General features: G+C 39.1%; 1 protein-coding gene across 3 annotated transcripts in view; it reads right to left on the bottom strand.

The window, feature by feature from the left end:
* The window catches only part of RAD51 (RAD51 recombinase), a 40,689-nt gene extending 24,174 nt beyond the window's left edge, over positions 1-16,515 (bottom strand). Inside the window, exons 1-5 of one of the 3 annotated variants that reach the window (XM_042252290.2) lie at positions 16,245-16,515; positions 12,787-12,921; positions 10,957-11,094; positions 2,662-2,779; positions 1,431-1,522 (exon numbers count right to left, since the gene is read on the bottom strand). In XM_042252290.2, coding sequence (XP_042108224.1) covers positions 1,431-1,522; positions 2,662-2,779; positions 10,957-11,094; positions 12,787-12,873 — 435 coding nt within the window. In that variant the 5' untranslated portion in view covers positions 12,874-12,921; positions 16,245-16,515. The remainder of the gene's footprint in view (positions 1-1,430; positions 1,523-2,661; positions 2,780-10,956; positions 11,095-12,786; positions 12,922-16,244) is intronic. The other 2 variants (XM_004010447.6, XM_027971690.3) reach the window with 2 other exon arrangements.
* Positions 16,516-18,207: the final 1,692 nt, after the last annotated feature.

Below are 18,207 nucleotides of genomic sequence, written 5' to 3'. Positions count from 1 at the left end.
TACACATGGAATCTAAAATGTGATCAAAGTAATTAACCTCCAACTAAAGTAAATAAATTTATATTTTAAAAAATAAATTAAATGTACCACAAATGGACTTATCTACAAAACAGACATAGAGAAAAGTCGGAGGAGGGGGATGTTGGGGATGGATAGATTGGGAGTTTGGGATTAGCAGCTGCAAAGTATTATACAGAATGGATAAGCAACAAGGTCCTACTATACAGTACAAGGAACTACATTCAATGTTCTGTTACAAGAGACTTCCCTGGTGACCCAGTGGTTAAGAATCCACCATGCAGTGCAAAGGGCATGGGTTCGATCCTTCACTGGAGAACTAAGATCCCATATGCTGTGAAGCAGTTAAGCCCATGGCCACAACTAGAGCCCGCATGCTCCGGAACCTGAGCAATGCAACTACCTAGCCCGTGTGCCACAACTAGAGAGTCCGCACGCTGCAGTGAAAGATCCTACATGACGCAACAAAGATCCTACAAGCTGCATGGTGCAGCTAAGACCTAATGCAGCCAGATAAACAAATACAATCCTGCGACAAACCACAATGGGAAAGAATATGAAAAAAAAATGTACTTATTAGTATAACTGAACCACTTTACTAGATAGCGGAAATTAACATAACATTGTAAATCAACTATACTTCATAAAATTTTTATAAAAGCTACGTGAGTTTATAGTTTTGATGTGAAGAACAGTTTAGATTAATTTGGCTAACAGTGAGGCTGAAGAGAAGCATGAAATTTTGAGGAAAAAGGAGAAATTACGAAGATTCTTACTGAGTGGAGGAAAACGTTGCCTGAATGAAAAATTTTCAGGAGATCTGCCAAGCGGTATTGAATGTTAAAGCCTGTCATCTTAAATTTAAAGTGAGGTCAACCAGCTTTATGTTAAGATTTTTCTCTAGTATGATCAGCTATTGGGGAAATCAGGCACTGAAAACAGATAGGGTTCATCTAAGAACGGCATCTCTTCAGATGGGGAGTGTAAATCTGAGGGTATCTGTAAAGGAATGACTTTAATGAAGAATCATAAATCTAAACTAGTGAAGAGGGCAGAAAAAGCCAGGAGAGGCCTAGTGGATAGCAAGAATGTATGTGAAATTAATAATCTGAAAGTTTCCGAGCTGTCTGGAAGTCCTACAGTAGCAACCTGTCTTCTAATTAGCCACAGCATTCTTCTTCTTTTGTGGCTGAGTCACGCAGCATGCACAGGTTCAATACCCTACCAGGAACTGAACCTGTGCCCCTGCAGAGGGAGCTCAGAGTCTGAACCACTGGCCCTGCCAGGAAAGTCCCCCTCGCATTTTTGAAGACAGAGAAAGTGCTTTTTTGGTCCATGCTAACAGATGCTTGCCAGTAGCAGGAATCAACTCATTCTTGCTGATATGATTAGGCAGAGCCCCAACAGCTCACCTGGCATGTTACAGCCAATGTATGACAGATCTGAGTCTTCCCAGTTCGGAATTCTCCAAACATCTCTGTGATGGATCCAGTCTCAATTCCTCCTAAAAAAGGCACAATACAAATGTTAGAAACATAACCATAGAAACGTCCCAGTAGCTCATCAGAGAGATGTTTATATAATTTAGAGACCCAATCTTCAATAAGCAGTAATTTTAAAAATACTTCATTTGGAAATAATTCTAGATTCATAGACAACTGCAAAGAAATATAGAGGTTCCATGCATTCTTCATCCAGCCTCCCCCAATGTTAATGTTTTATATAATTATAGTATAAATATCAGAAAATTCACATCCATACAATCCACAGAGCTTATTCCGATTTCTCCAGCTACATATGCACTCATTTGTGTGTCTGTGTAGTACTATGCGATTTATCATATCTGTAGCTTCATGTAAGTATCACCACAACCAATATACAGAATAATACCATCACAAGTCAATAAGCAGTCATTTAAAAAATAAATTATAGATAATATCTAACATTTACCAAGTATTTTTTGTGTATCTGTCATTGTGCTATCAATTCATTTAATTCCAATAACTTATAAGGTAGGAAGCTTTTTTTGACCTCATTATGAGGTCAAAGGTAAGACCTTTTCTTCTTCAATAAGATAAGAAAATTGAGGCATAGAATATAAGTAATCTGCACCAGAGAGGGAACAGGAGGGAAAGCAAACGCTCAAATCTGAGTGTGACTCCTGAACTCATGCTATTTTGTGCCCCCCAAAAAAGAAACTTACATGATCAAATATTTGGGGAAGCAGCAAGAACCAACCCAACACTAAAATTTAGGACAGCGATGCTTTCAAAAGTTCAAAAACTTTACAGCTTTGCATCAAGTCCTGAAAATTAGTGTGCACCACAACGTGCTGATACTACAGTGTAGTATTTTAACCAGCCATCAGATTCTCTACCTTGTGGTAGAGTAAAAGATTATATTATTTCTTTAGGCAGAGGGAGATGACTCTCAAGAATGCAATTATTAATTGGAGATTAAATTATTGAATTGGCAGATAATTTTCGTATTTTTAAAGTCAGCCTCACCCTTCAGTCTTACGGAATACTTTCCTTTATTTCTTAATTCTAACACATAAACATGAACCAAATAATTTAGTTATGTTCTATAACCTGGATGCTTTGTTAACCATAGTTCATGACATAGGATAAGAGATTACGATACCTTGAAGCAGTTTGTCAAGTTCTTTGGAGCCAGTAGTAATCTGTATGATCTCAGATCGCCTTTGGTGGAACTCAGTTGCAGTGGTGAAACCCATTGGAACTAATTTAGCTGCCTCAGTCTGGGGAAAAATAAGAAATGTCAAACTGATGAAATACACTTAGTAAAGTAAGAATCAGGCATGTAGTGGGAAGAGGTAACATCTAACAAAATTTCCAGAATGATTTCTCTTTAAAAAGTTTACTCGTAAGTTCTAGTTCTAGGATTATTTTCTCTCTGGCAAATAAATGATAAACTAATTTAGAGACTCCAAGAAGACTGGCAATTGTTTAATTGTCAATTCAAATAATATACTCATGTAGTTAAAAACAACAAACTGATAGATCAACACATACATAGTTTGCCTGACAATATGGTACAAAGTTCAATGTATTTAAACCTTTGTTTCCTGTTTCGTCAACCATAGAATTTATCTCTTAACTTTGTACTTTGTTAAATGAGGACATTTGTCCTTTGATCTTTGCTCCCTCATCTACTCTTCCATCTCTGTCAACTGTACCTTTTCTTTTTCCCTGTCAGGTTGAGAAGATTTAATCATACTTTGTAGTCACTGATAAGCCATTAATGATCAGTCTATAGGTTGACTTCAAAATTTAAAAATAAAAGCTTTCAGATACATGGAGATTAAACATTATATTCCTAAATAAGCAATGAACCAAAGAAGAAATCACAAGGGAATTTAGAAGAGTCACTGAAATGAAATTAAGACAAAACACACCATAACTTATGGGATGTAGCAAAAGCAGTACTTAAAGGGAGATTTATAGCTGTAAACACCTATATTAGAAAGATCTGAAATTAATAGCCTAAATCTTCCCACCTTAAGTTATGGAAAAAAGAGCAAACTAAACATAAAGCAAGCAGAAGGAAGAAGATAAAATCTGAACGGGAACCGGTGAAATAGAGAATAGAAATACAATAGAGAAAAATCATTAAAACCAGAAGTTGCTTCTTTGAAAAAAATCAACAAAATTGATTGAGTGAAATCACTATCAGAAATGACAGAGGGGACATTTCTACAACCCTTACAAAAATAAATTTATGCCAACAGATTAAATAATTTACAAGAAACAAAGAAATCCCTAGAAAAACACAAAACTATCAAAACTCACTGAAGTAGAAAAAGAATCCAAGTCCAGGCCCCAACTAATTAGCCAAACTTGAATCTAAATTCAGTAAAATAAACTGAATCTAACGAAAGAAAGAAAAGAGGGAGGGAGGAAGGAATAAAGGAAATTAAAAGAAAAAGAGAGAAACAAGAAGAGAAAGAGAAAGAAAGTAGGAGAGGAAGAGAGAGAAAGAGAGAGAGGGAGGGAGGAGAAAATCTGGATAAACCTACAGCAAGTAGGGATTAAATTTGTAATTTAAAAACTTTCCACAAGGGGAAAAACTAATGAAAAGATGAATAGTGGACTTGCTTTATTCTCTAAACTTCTCTATAAGTTTAATACTTCACTTAAAAATTGATTATAACATTTATATTATAGTTATTACAGAACCAAAGGGTGTGCTAGAAATACAATTCTTTCACTAAGGTTCCAATGTTAACAACTGATGTCTCCCAAAGTTATCTGTCAAGTTCAAATTTTTTTAAATGCCACTAGTTTCAAAATCATGCTCCATTTTACCTTGCTTTATATCTGAGCCATATCTTTCTCTAGTATTCTCTGACTTTATCACTTCTCAAAATCTCCAGTTTCTCAGTCTTACTATGTATTCTACTGACTCCTTTCTCCCAAAGACATCCTTTCCTTCTTTCTCCAAATGGGGCTCTCTGCTCTTTCACTGGCTACCTGACATAGAGCCACTCCAACCTAGGTCCTATGTTTTCTACCCTGATTTTAGTAAAGCATATCCTCAAGTATTGATAACTTCCTAAGAAAGAATAGATAAGAGCAAAATGTTCTGAATTCTTGTATTTCTGAGAATGCTGTATTCTGCCCTAACACTGGGTGAGTAATATTGTTACCAACAGAATTATAGGTTTAAAATCATTCACCCTCAGAATTTTGAAGGGACTGCTCTACTAGCTTCTACCACCCAGATTTTTAATAAGAGATGTGCTATCTTTCTGATTTTTGTTCCTTTAGAGGTCACTTACTTTTTTTACTCTGAAATCTTTCAGTCTTCTCTTTATAACTGGTATACTGAAAATTTCACACTCAAGAGTCCAGGTGTGGGTCTTTGACATTTTGTGGGGCCTTAGACTTCTGTTTGCCTTTAGCTCGGAGAAATCTTTTTTTTTTCGAGAATTTCTTTACTTCATTTTTCCCATAACTACTACCAATCTTTAGGATGAATGAAGATCAATGAAAATTAGAAAGCAAGAATACTAAAGAAAGGAGAGAAGAAACTATAAGCCAATATGGAACTCTAGTTTAATAAATGCTAAAATATTTAGGGGGGAATGTACTGCAACTTTCTTTAAAAAGCACAAACAGAGCCAAGATATACTGATGGCTAGAGAGATAAACAGATAGACGATAAAGCAAGTATATTAAAATGTTAATAGTAGTGTCCAGGTGGTGGGTAAATGAGTGTTCATTGCAAAATTCTTTCAACTTTACAGTAAGTTCAAAAATTTTACTCAAAAATGTGGAAGGAAAATCTCAAACTCACAGAAGGAGATGTTATCCCTTCTTGTCATTTAGCCCCTACATTTTCTAGTCTATGAGCTCTTCAGTTCAGTTCAGTTGCTCAGTAGTGTCTGACTCCTTGCGACCCCATGAATCAAAGCACGCCAGGCCTCCCTGTCCATCACCAACTCTCGGAGTCCACCCAAACTCATGTCCATTGAGTCCGTGATGCCATCCAACCATCTCATCCTCTGCTGTCCCCTTCTCCTCCTGCTCTCAATCTTTCCCAGCATCAGGGTCTTTTCAAATGAGTCAGATCTTCGCATCAGGTGGCCAAAATATTGGAGTTTCAGCTTCAACATCAGTCCTTCCAATGAACACCAGGACTGATCTCCTTTAGGATGGACTGGTTGGATCTCCTTGCAGTCCAAGGGACTCTCAAGAGTCTTCTCCAACACCACAATTCAAAAGCATCAATTCTTCTGCACTCAGCTTTCTTTATAGTCCAACTCTCACATCCACACATGACCACTGGAAAAACCATAGCCTTGACTAGACAGACCTTTGTTGACAAAGTAATGTCTCTGCTTTTTAATATGCTGTCTAGGTTGGTCATAACTTTCCTTCCAAGGACTAAGTGTCTTTTAATTTCATGGCTGCAATCACCATCTGCAGTGATTTTGGAGCCCAGAAAAATAAAGTCAGCCACTGTTTCCACTTTTTCCCCATCTATTTGCCATGAAGTGATGGGACCGGATGCCACGATCTTAGTTTTCTGAATGTTGAACTTTAAAGGAACATATTATAACCAATATGAAACTGGAAGTAAAAACCATGCCAATTGCATAGTCTGGCAGAACTTGACTTCTTTTGTTTATATAATAAGCTTGCTTTCATCTGTCATATCTGTAGGAATTTTCAATGTCTGACAAAGTTTTTTTTTAATGTCTGACAAGGCATAAGCAAAGGTCAGGATTCGCTGAGTCAGAAAAACGGACACCCAGAGAGAAACAACAAACAGACTTTAGGGACACCTACTGGCTTAATAGTATCACAGTCTTTCAAAGAGGTATTAGGTATTCAGAATTCTTACATATTCAATTAAGTCACCACTTCAACAAATTTATTTATTTGAGCAATCCAATAAATGACAACTTCATACTTCCATAGATGGTAACATGTTTAAGGATTTAAATTAAGAATTACTTATGATATTTGCACCCTGAATGAATTAATACTATAAAATAATACCTGATAAAACAGAATTTACTGGGTTGTATATATATTATTATATGAGATATTAAAATAAATCTCAGATATTGTCCATCAGACTAGGTTATGCGGTAGAACTACATGCACTGAAGCTGCAGGAAGCATTTTTTGAAGGTTCTTTAGCTTTTGAAGATGATTTTTTTCAGATAAAACTTCTGTGAAACTGTAACAGCCATCAACATAAAACTATAAAATATAATTTTATAAATTAAACACTTGCTTTACATTATAGAAAACTTCAACAGCAAAGCTAATCAAACTCTTTAACTACACAATGGTGATCCGTGGTCAGCAATCTTTGATGTTACTATAATTGTTCTGGGGTGCCACAAACTACACCTATAGAAGACAGCGAACTTAACTGATAAATCTGTGTGTTCTGACTGCTCTACCCACTGGCCATATCCCCATCTCTCTCTTCCCTCAGGTCTCCCTGTTCCTTAAGACACAACCATACTGAAATCAGGCCAATAAATAACCCTACAAAGGGTTTCCCTGATGGCGCAGATGGCAAAGAATCCACCTGCAATGCGGGAGACCTGGGTTCGATCTCTGGGTTGGGAAGAGCCCCTGGAGGAGAGCATGGCAACCCACTCCTATATTCTTGCCTGGAGAATCCCCATGAACAGAGGAGACTGGTGAGCTACAGTCTAAGGGGTTGCAAAGAGTGGAACACGACTGAGCAACTAAGCACAGCACAGCACAATGGCCTTCACGTGTTCAAGTGCAAGCAGTGAACCTGTACATCTGTCGCTTTAAAGAAAAAAACTAGAAATGGTTCAGTTTAGTGAGGAAGGCATGTCAAAAGTTGAGATAGGCTGCAAGCTAGGCCTCTTGTGCCAAACTGTTAACCAAGTTGTGAACGCAAGGAACTTCTTGAAGGAAATTAAAAGCAGTACCCCAGTGAATACATGAATAGTAACAAATAGCCTTACTGCTATTATGAAGAAAATTTTAGTGGTTTGGGTACAAGATCAAAGCCGCCATAACATTCCCTTTAGCCAAAGCCTAGTTCAGAGCAAAGTCCTATTCTCTTAATTCAGGGAAGGCTAAGGGTGATGAGAAAGCTGCAGAAGAAAAGTCTGAAGCTAGGAAAAAAGCCATCTCCATAACATTTAAGAGAAAGGTGAAGCAGCAAGGGCTAATGTAGAAGCTGCATCAAATTATCCAGAAGATTTAGCTAAGATAAAGAATGAAGGTGGCTACACTAAACAGATTTTCAATGTAGACAAAATAACATTATATTGGAAGAAGATGCCATCGAGGACTTTCATAGCTACAGAAGAGAAGTCAATGCCTGGCTTCAACAGTTTTCAAAGAATCAGCCAGCTCTCTTTTTAGCAGCTGATGTCACTGGTGACTTTAAGTTGAAGCCAATGTTCATTTACCATCCTAAAAGTCCTAGAGCCCTTAAGAACCGTGGTAAATCTATTCTGCTTGTGCTCTATAAATGCAACAAGTCTGGACGATGGCACACCTGTCTAAAATAGCTTACTGAATATTTTAAACCCCCTGTTGAGACCAATTGCTTAGGAAAGATCCTTTCAAACTATTATTGCTCACTGACAACATACCTGGTTACTCAAGAGCTTCGGATATGCACAATGAGATTTAATGTTTTCATGCCTGCTAACACAACATCCATTTTGCACCCTGTGAATCAGGAGTAATTCTGCCTTTCAAATCTTATTATTTAAGAAATGCATCTTATAAGACCACAGTTGTCATAGACAGTGATTCCTCTGATGAATCTGGGCAAAATCAGTTGAAAATCTTTTGGAAAGGACTTACCATCCTAGCTGCCATTAAGTACATTTGTTAAAAGAGAAAGTATTTTAAAAAAAAAGTAAATTCATGGTTCATGGGAAAAGGTCCAACTGTCATTTAACAGGAGCCTGAAAGAAGCTGATTTTCACTCTCATGGATGACTCTGACAGGTTCAAGATTTTGGCAGAGGAAGTAAATACAGATGTGGTGGGGAGAGCAAAGGAACTAGAAGTGGAGCCTGAAGTTGTGGCAGAAACACTGCAATATCATGATAGAACTTTCATGGGTAAGGAGCTGCTTCTTATAGATAAGCAAAGGGTGGTTTCTTGAAATAGAATCTATGGGCGAAGATGCAGTGAAGATTGGTGACATGACAACAAAAGATTCAGAATATGACATAAACTTGGTTGATAAAGCAGTGGCAGTGTTTGAGAGGGCTGATGCCAATCTAGAAAAATTTCTGCTGGGGATAAAATGCTATAAAATAGGACTTCCCTGGTGGTCCAGTGGTTAAGAATCCATCTGCCAATGCAGCGGACACAGGTTCAATCCCTGGTCTGGGACCATTCTACATGCCACGGGGCAACTAAGCCCACGCTTAGGGCCCATGTTCCGCAACAAAAGAAGCCAATGAAAAGTCCACGCACTGCAACCATAATAGCCCTCAGGCAGCAACAAATGCCCAGGGCAGCCAAAACATTAAACAAATAAACATTTTACAATGCTGTCAAATAGCATTGCGTATTACAGATAAATCATTCATGAAAGAAAGGAAGATTCAATCTATGTGGCAAACTTCATTGTGGTCTTATTTTAAGAAATTGCTGCAGCCACGCCAACCTTCAGCAACCACCCCCTCAATCAGTCAGCAGTCATAAACGTCAAGGCAAGACTCTCACCAACAAAAAGAATATTAACTGCTGAAGGCTCAGATGATGGTTAACATTTTTTAATAGTGAAGTATTTTTAAATTAAGGTATACACACTGTTTTTGTAGATCTAATACTATTGTATAATTAACAGACTATAAAATAGTGTAAGCGTAATTTTTATAGGCAACAGGAAACCAAAAAATTCGTGTGACTTGCTTTACTGTGATATTTGCTTTGTTGTGGTAGTCTGGAACCTAACCTGCAGTTATTGCCAAGGTATAGCCTATAAATACCAAAGGATAAAATACATAAAATAAAATGTAATCACAGGGTACTATGAGTGCCAAAAAAAATATATGAAGCAAGAAAAATGAATAGTAGCTGCAAGACATTGGAGGGAAATAAAAAAGTATCACAGTGTATCAGGATGAAAATAACTGGCTTCTAGTCTTAGTTCTGCGATCAACTGTGTAACGTTGGATAAATAACTGAAACACTGTGCCTAAGTTTCCTTATCTGTAAGGCAGAGCGAACACTGGTCCTACCTCTCTCTCCTAGTGTCGGTATGAAGGGCAAGTGAGAATACTGTGCATACAAAAGGGATGGGATTTCAAAGTTAAAGTGCTATAAGGGAACTCAATATTCTATAATAACCTGAACTGGAAAAGAATCTAAAAAGAATGGAAATTGTATATGTATTGACATATGAATCACTTAGCCGTACACCTGAAACACAACAGTCTAAAATAAAATTTCAATTAAAAAAGTTAAAGTGCAATATAATATAAAGGATTATTATTATCTTATTTTGGTTAAGCATGTAAAATCACTTTTACATCATTTACTAAAGTTAAAAAAAAACTGAGCATTAATGATTTGTAATCACACTTTCTTATGATTAAAGAATCTTGCTTATGACTAGCTAATTAATAGACTATACACACTGGCAGCCTAATTAACATGACTCTAATATTCAAGGAATAAAAACAACTTTTCTATTTAAAGTAATACACGTTTAGGGGACTTTCCTAGTGGTCCAGTGGCTAAGAGTCCACCCTCCCAATGCAAGGGGCCTGGTTTTGATCCCTGTTCAGGGAACTAGATCACACATGCTGCAACTAAGATCCAATGCAGCCAAATAAATAAATCAATATTTTAAATAAAGTAATACAAGTCTATTATAAAACTGCAGAAACTTCAGAAAATTGAGGCAAAAATAAAAACTGTTCACATTCTCACCATCCAGAAACAACAGTGTTAGTATTTTACTGTAGTTATCCCCAGTGTATATGCTGTATGTATATAAATACACACATTTAAAAAGATAAAGACATAAGCACATAAACACATTTTTTAACCTGCTTTCTTATATCAGGAACATTTTCATATGTCAGTGAATGTTCTTCAAAACTATTTTCAGTGGCTACATACTAATGAGTACATTTCTAAGGCACGAAATTATAACATCCAGAAATGATACGGCACACATCACTCACGGCTGGTAGGAGTGCAAACTGGTAGTCAATTTGGCAGTATTTATGTCACACCCCCGTGATATTGCAGTTCCCTAAGAAAAATCCCAGTTTATGCAAGAAGACATACAAAGCTAATTAGCTGGTAATACAGTCACTTCTGGAAAAGGGAAGAGGGTGACACACAGGGGATGAAGAAGGGAGACTGCGGTCTCTCACTGTATACTCTTCTTTGCCACTCCCACTACTGCCTCTCTTGGCCACACAAGCGGGACTTACCAGAATTTTATCAGCTTTGGCTTCACTAATCCCCTTAATATTTATTAGCTCCTTCTTTGGTGCATAGGCAACAGCCTCTACGGTATGAAATCCAGCTTCTTCCAATTTCTTCACATCATTGGCATTTATACCACACTGCTGCAAGAGAAGAAAACTACAGATAAATCTAAGCTTTGGTTCCCTCATCTGCTGAATGTGGATAATGGCCCTACTTATTTCACAGGACTGTTTATAACTGTGATATTATATGCAAAAGCTTTAAAAAGTATGCCCTACATATGACACATTTCATAACAAATTACCAATATATTCATCATCAAAGGTATTCTCTTGGTGGCTCAGATGGTAAAGAGTCTGCCTGTAACACAGGAGATTTGGGTTTGATCCCTGCGTTGGGAAGATCCCCTGGAGAAGGGAAAGGCTACCCACTCCAGTATTCTTGCCTGGAGAAGCCTAAGGACGGAGGAGCCTGGAAGGCTACATACAGTCCACGGGTCGCAAAGAGTCAGACATGATTGAGTGACTTCACTTTCACTTTTTTTCAGTTTTCATTCATTATCAAAACCAGTAGTTTTAAACTAGCACTATGTATATTAAAAGACTCTTGTCATGAATTGGGATTAAACCTGTAACTAAATCTTTTGACTGGAACTCTAAATGAACTTTGAGACCTGGGCCCTAAAAGGCCACTTTAAACTGGTGCTTCCCAAAGTTTTCTATATCAAGCACACATAAAGAATAATAAGTTTTACACTAAGCTGGGTAAACAGATAAGACTGTCCCAGAGCTAAGGGGAGCATATCTTAGCATATATTCTTTGTTGCCCAATAACTGGAAAGCTTGGCTTTAACAAGTGATATTAAGAATGAGGAAAACTATTTTTGGTCAGGGATTTACATGCCACTCCTCAAAAACAAACCACCCAAAGGCACTTCCTTCTCCCGATAAACAAAGTCAGCTTTGGTTTTATTAGCCACCAAAACCGTGACTTTGGGGAAAGCATGCAGTATTAGTGGGATATGTATGTATCTGGGGTCAGGGAAGGTTTGGGAGAGGGGAGAGAAATAGTACATAGCCCTAGAAACCAGGTCTGTTATAAAGATTCAAACAATAAGCAATACACACGGGTGGTTATAAAGATGCTCACTGAAACCAAAAGTTATGACTCTGAATTCTCCAATGTGTTTAAGAAACCTGTTTAAGTATCTTCTGAAGAGCTGAAGCTTAGGTGGAGAATGGGAGGAATACGCATAGAGACAAGAATGAAGACTTTCTCAGTATACTCTCCGATTCTTTCAGCCCAAGTCAATGGCACTCACTCTGGGACCTCTGTACAATGTGCAGAAATAGTGCAAGGCCCCAGGCTTGGTGCTTGATGTTCTTGTGCAGAGTCTTGAACTCTCACATCTTAACCCCAAGCCAGTCTGTCTAAGAGAGCTGTCTTCTTAGTAACTTCATCACAGATCCAAGTTGGTGGAGAGATGTTGTTCCTCTCCACTTCCTGCATAGCTGGTCCAGGCCACTACAATTTCCTGGATGGTAATTTCATACTTAGTACAAATAACACAGATTCTACATGGGATCCTAGGGCTTTTAGCTTCTGACATCCAGTTCTAAGAAAGAAAAATGATGGAGGGGAAGAATTCTTGACAAAAAAGGGACCTGGCAGACCTGTTTAGCAACTGTCTTAAGTCTTTCCACAGGATCCTTGACAACCCTCCTGAAAACTCTAATTTGGATTTTAGTTTATGTAAAGGTTGTGATTCCTCCCAGTAGGTAGAACAATCTTATCCAGCAGTATAATTTTAAAATTAGCAACCAAGCACACACCTCTAATCGAGAAATAGGTTGTGGACCAAAGCTTTCTTCTTCCACTGAAGTATCTGCATTTGCTTCAAGCTGCATCTGCATAGCCATTACTCAGCGTTCAATACTGGAAAACACAGATGGCCATCAGGAAGAACACTAGAGAAAGTATAGACACGCAAACATAGTTTTACAGTAAATCTCTTAAAGAACTACTTCCTAGGGTTTTCCTCTGGAGAGAGAGAGAGAGAGATATATATAAATAGTATGCATAATATATTTAAGAAAACTTATGAATTTATGCCTAGCTAAAAAATTTATGTCATTTTGATTCTACTTGTTTGACTTAGTATGAACAGAATGCTAGATTTTTAATTAAAAAATAGATACACAATAAGCAACAAAAGTTTACTGTATAGCACAGGGAACTATAGGCAATATCTTGTAATAAACTACAATGGGAAATAAAGTGAAAAATAATATATATGTCTAACTGAATCACCGTTCTGTATACCTGAAACATTGTAAGTCAACTATTGTTCAATAAAATATATATATTAAGAAAAAAATGACTAGGCTTTTGGTTTAATCCCTGACTTACCCACGGCAGGAGAAAGAAGAAATCCCTCACCAGCTTTCCCTTCCACCTAGACAGCTTAACTATATGAACTATGTCCCCCAGTTCTCCTGCTTCATATTTCTTATAGATAAGGGCCAAGTCTTATTTGTGTATAACTTAAGATATATCATAAATGTTAGGTGTTTGTTAAATATTCGGCAACTGAATGCAGATTTTCCAGGACTCTACTTAAAAAAAACCCAAAACTGATTTAGGGTTAAACCGTTTCAATTCCACTGTTCTCTTCCAAGAAAGCAGGGTTTGGGGGTGATGGGAAAATAGTGAAATGAAGGTACAGAATCACTGCCATAAATCTCCACTCCTGACACAGAAACAGTGGACTGAGACGAGAATTCTCCGAACCTTAGGCAATAATCATAGTTTGTAGTCCCACATTTTGGTTCTTTGTAACAAAAGTGTATGAAATTTAAAGAGCAACATTTTAACCAATGCCAGACTTCACTGAATGCACAAATGAATAAGTAACATGGAAGTACCTTGCTCAGTTTGACATCTTCCATACAAGGCCAATACAAAAGTCAGATTATTTTAATAGTTAAGATTGCACTGATTGAAAGAATGGAGAACAAAAAATTTTAATTTTCTTCATGAGGTATTAGTAAAAGCAAACAAATCTTGATGTCTACAAGGATAAATATACTTAAGTCACACCAAAATAATCTGGACAATTTAACAATCAAGATAAATTTAATTCAAAAAATAACAGGTAAGGAGTCTCCAGTCTTAGAGGCTTGACAGAAGGTGACCATTTGTTCTTGACTGGTTCAGGTGCAGTTCTCTTAGATGGCATGCTTAGCATAATGTGAGTTTATAATTCCAAATATCAGAATCATCTGAAGGCAACTTAAAGTGTCTTCCTTCATAATTTATGAAAAAGATGGCTGGAACTGTATACATAAAGCAGTAATCAAAAAGCAACAGGCTGAAAAACTGGACTATATTTAAATTTAGAAATTCCATCCATCAAAATGCTATGGCTGGGACTTCCCTGGTAGTCAAGTGGCTAAGACTCCAAGCTCCCAATGCAGGGGCTGGTGCTCAATCCCTGGTCAGGTAGCTAGATCCCACGTATAGGAACTAATACCCAGTGCAGCCCCCTCCCAAAAAAAGGCTATGGCTTCCCAGGTGGCACAGTGATAAAGAATCTACCTGCCAATGCAGGAGATGCAAGAGAAATGGGTTCAATCCCTGGGTTGGAAAGATCCCATGTACCTGGAAAATTCCACAGACAGAGGAGACTGGAGGGCTACAGTCCATGGTGTCACAAAATGTCAGAGGGCTGGGACTTCCCTGGTGGTCCAGTGGCTAAGACTCTGCACATTCCCAGTGCAGAGGGCCCAAGTTCGATCCCTGGTTGGGGAACTAGATTCCACATGCCACAACTGAGACCAAGTGCAGCCAAATAAACAATTTTAAAAAAAAAAGCCAGATGACTGAGCGACTGAAAACATCTAATCAAGACACCACTGCAAGAAAGAAAGTCAAACAATAGCGAGGGGGGAAAAATTCACCACAAATATACCTCACGGCTGATAACGAGAATATATAAAGAATTCTTGCAAACCAGCAAGAAAGACAACCCAATAAAAAATAGGCAAAAGAGATCTGAACAAGCATGTCACAAGAGAAGATACTCAAATGGTTAATAAATGTATCCACAAATGCTCAATTTCATTAATAATCAGGAAAACTAAAATTAAAACCACAAGATAATAGCTAAAATTTTAAAAGATTAACATTAACTATTAGCAAACGTGTGGAACAACTGAACACTCATTCACCGCTGGTTCGAGTGTATTGGTACTGTATTAAACATGGAAGGTGAAGACAGACAAATACTTTGACCCAGGAATTTTGCCACTCTATTATTATTATTACTATTAACCCACTGAAAAACATATACGTGTGCACTAAACTGTATGCAGGAATTTTCTCAGCCACCTTTGTCCTGAAAGCTAAAAACTAGAAATAATCCTGATATCCATCATTGGTATAATGAATAGGACTACAACAAAGCAACGAGAAAGTATTGCTAAATGCAAAGACACGAACCTACAGACAGAACGTTGAGCAAAGCCAGACACAAAAATAGTCTTTCTTTACATAAAATTCAGAAACAGGCAAAATTAATCAATGGTATTAGTAGTCAACACAGTGGTTACCTCTGGCGAGAAGGGAGAGTATTAGAGAAGGGGGCACAAGGGAGGCTCCCGGGTGATGACAGCATTCTTTCTTGATCTGAGTGGTATATTCATTTTGTAATGACTCATGAAGCTGTACACACTTTTGATCTGTGCATTTTTCTATTTGTATACTACACTTGGCTTATAAGTTTAAGAAAAAACAGCATACGTCACTACAGATCATTACCTAGACATCACGTAAAAGGTCTTCCGCATTAGAAAAAGCAAATTATCTTACTGGTAACTGGAGGTGGGTACTCTGGTAAGCAAAATTTTGTGTAATGGAAAGGGCACTGACCAGAAACCTGGAAACCGTGGTTCTGGCTTAAGAGCTGTGACTCTGTCACTACACGTCTCTGGATCTTGGATTCCTCGCGGACGCCCATTAAGTAGGTGTTGGAAATGAAGGCCTCCCAAGGTTCCTCCCAGCTCTAAACGCTAGAGTGCGCTTCTATTTTCCCCTCAGCGAACTCCGACGGTCGAAGTAGCCCGGACACGTCCCCGCTCCGCCCCGCCATTTCTGAGTTTCTCACTTGGGAGAAACAGAGGGGCCCCTAAGGCTGCGGAGCTGGGGCCCAAATCTGGGTTTAAGCCTGGGACCGGCTTATGCCGGGACTAACCTGGCGGTGGAAGGGGCTTGGTCTCCGTCTCACACTCACCTGGACCTGCCGTGCTTTGCTATTCGCTAGGGCAGGTTGCACACTCCGACTACCGTCTGCTGGACCCGCCCGCGCCCGATCCCGGACGGACTGTAGATCCCCTCGCTTGTGCCCCGCTTCTCTACTCCCTTGCTTCGGCCTTCAGCACAAAACCCAGGCGAGTTTGAGCTTCCAACTGCGCTCCTGCGGCGGGTCTCACCTCCTCTTAGGCCTCGGTCTCAAGCCGCAGCGCGCGCTCTGCCTACAGCTTTCGGAAATCCCGCCAAATCCTATTGGGCAAGGTCACGCCCGCGTCAACGTAACGTCTCCCCACCCTTCTCGGGCCCGCCTTCCAGCCGCCTCGACCACTCGTGAGATCGAGAGTTGGGCTCAAAGAACTTGAGCTTGCAGGATGTTATGGGTTCCCGTCTTCTTTTTCTCCGTTAGGACTAATCCAGAACTTGAGAGTTGCGTTTTTCTCACCCTTTACCAGATCGAGGACTACAACTCCCAAGAGGCTGTGGGCCTCCCGAGACCACATATCCCAGTATGCACCGCGGGCGGGCGACTCAGCTGTAGCTCCTCAGCCCCTCTTGGGAATAGCCAGGCTCTTGGGGACTGGTGGCTTAGACAGTAAAGAATCCGCCTACACTGAGGAAGACCTGGGTTCGATCCCTGGGTCGGGAAGATCCCCTGGAGGAGGGCATGGCAACCCACTCCGGTAATCTTGCCTGGAGAATCCCCATGGACAAAGGAGAGTGGCGGGTTACAGCCCATGGGGTGACAAAGAGTTGGACACGACTGAACGACTAAGCACAGCACTGGGAGCTCTTAATTTGTTTCTTAAGTGTCTAACCTGGGGCATTTGGCCCTTCAGGGTGCGCTGAGCCTCTAACTTAGACCAATTACGGAGTTCAGGCGCTTTCTAGGCTCTTGTAGATGGTGGAGCTGATGCCGCTGAAGTACCTGGGTGAAACTGGAACAGAAAGCTAATGGAGAGAAAGGACGGACTGAACTATTAGTCAAGCTGTGGTACTTTACTGGAAATTTGCAGGACTCTGGATTTTGAGAATGTAAATCTTTTCGTAGTTTATTAAAAGTTGATTCCAGTTTTAAAGGGTGATTAGTGTTTACTGGGCGTAGATGAGATGGAAGACATTATAAGCGAATAGCGCTGTGTGGGTATGGAAATTAACTGTGGTTAAGGAGTACTGTCTGATGAGGGAGGAAAAGTGTCTTACCAGGTGCTGAGAGTTTACGTTTATATTATTTCCATGAAGAGAAGTAGGGAGAAGGAAACGGCAACCCACTTCAGTATTCTTGCCTGGAGAATCCCAGGGACTGAGGAGCCTGGTGGGCTGCCGTCTGTGGGGTCGCACAGAGTCGGACACGACTGAAGCGACTTCGCAGCAGCAGCAGCAGCATGAAGAGTCGTATAAGACCATTATAGAACTTTGATCTTTATTCTTTAGGTAATGGGTACATCTGAAAGTTTTTAATCCAATGAATCTCATGCTTTATACCTGTTTTTTGTTCCACACCACTTTATGTTTGTGGAGTGCTTTAAAATTCATGAACTTTTTATTTAATCCTCACATGGTTACCCTGTGGCATTGAAGGACAGATTTCAGGATAGAGTAAAAACAATAGAAACTGTTATGAAGTGCTTGAAATATTTCAGGCAAGAGATTGTCGATTTAAAAAATAGTCACAACCTAAAGGTTGAGAGTTGTTTTATTTGGTGGGAATTTTTAGGACTTAACCCCAGGAGGCAGCATCTCAAGTAGCCTTGAGAGAACTGCTCCGAGGAGTCAAGGGGAGGAGCCAGGTTATATAGAAGTTCTATGACAAAGGGCAGGCAGGCTGAATATCAGAGATTATTGTTAAAGGAAACCAGATATCCCAAGTTAAGAAATTTGATGATTTTCCATGTCTGGGAAGATGCAAGAGTCTGGTGAGATCCTTGTTAATTGATATGGCAGGA

Source organism: Ovis aries, chromosome 7 (genome assembly GCF_016772045.2).
Source record: "Ovis aries strain OAR_USU_Benz2616 breed Rambouillet chromosome 7, ARS-UI_Ramb_v3.0, whole genome shotgun sequence".
Lineage (NCBI taxonomy): Eukaryota > Metazoa > Chordata > Mammalia > Artiodactyla > Bovidae > Ovis > Ovis aries.
The sequence above is the reverse complement of the archived record's forward strand: the minus strand, read 5'-3'. Positions and strand labels throughout refer to the sequence as shown.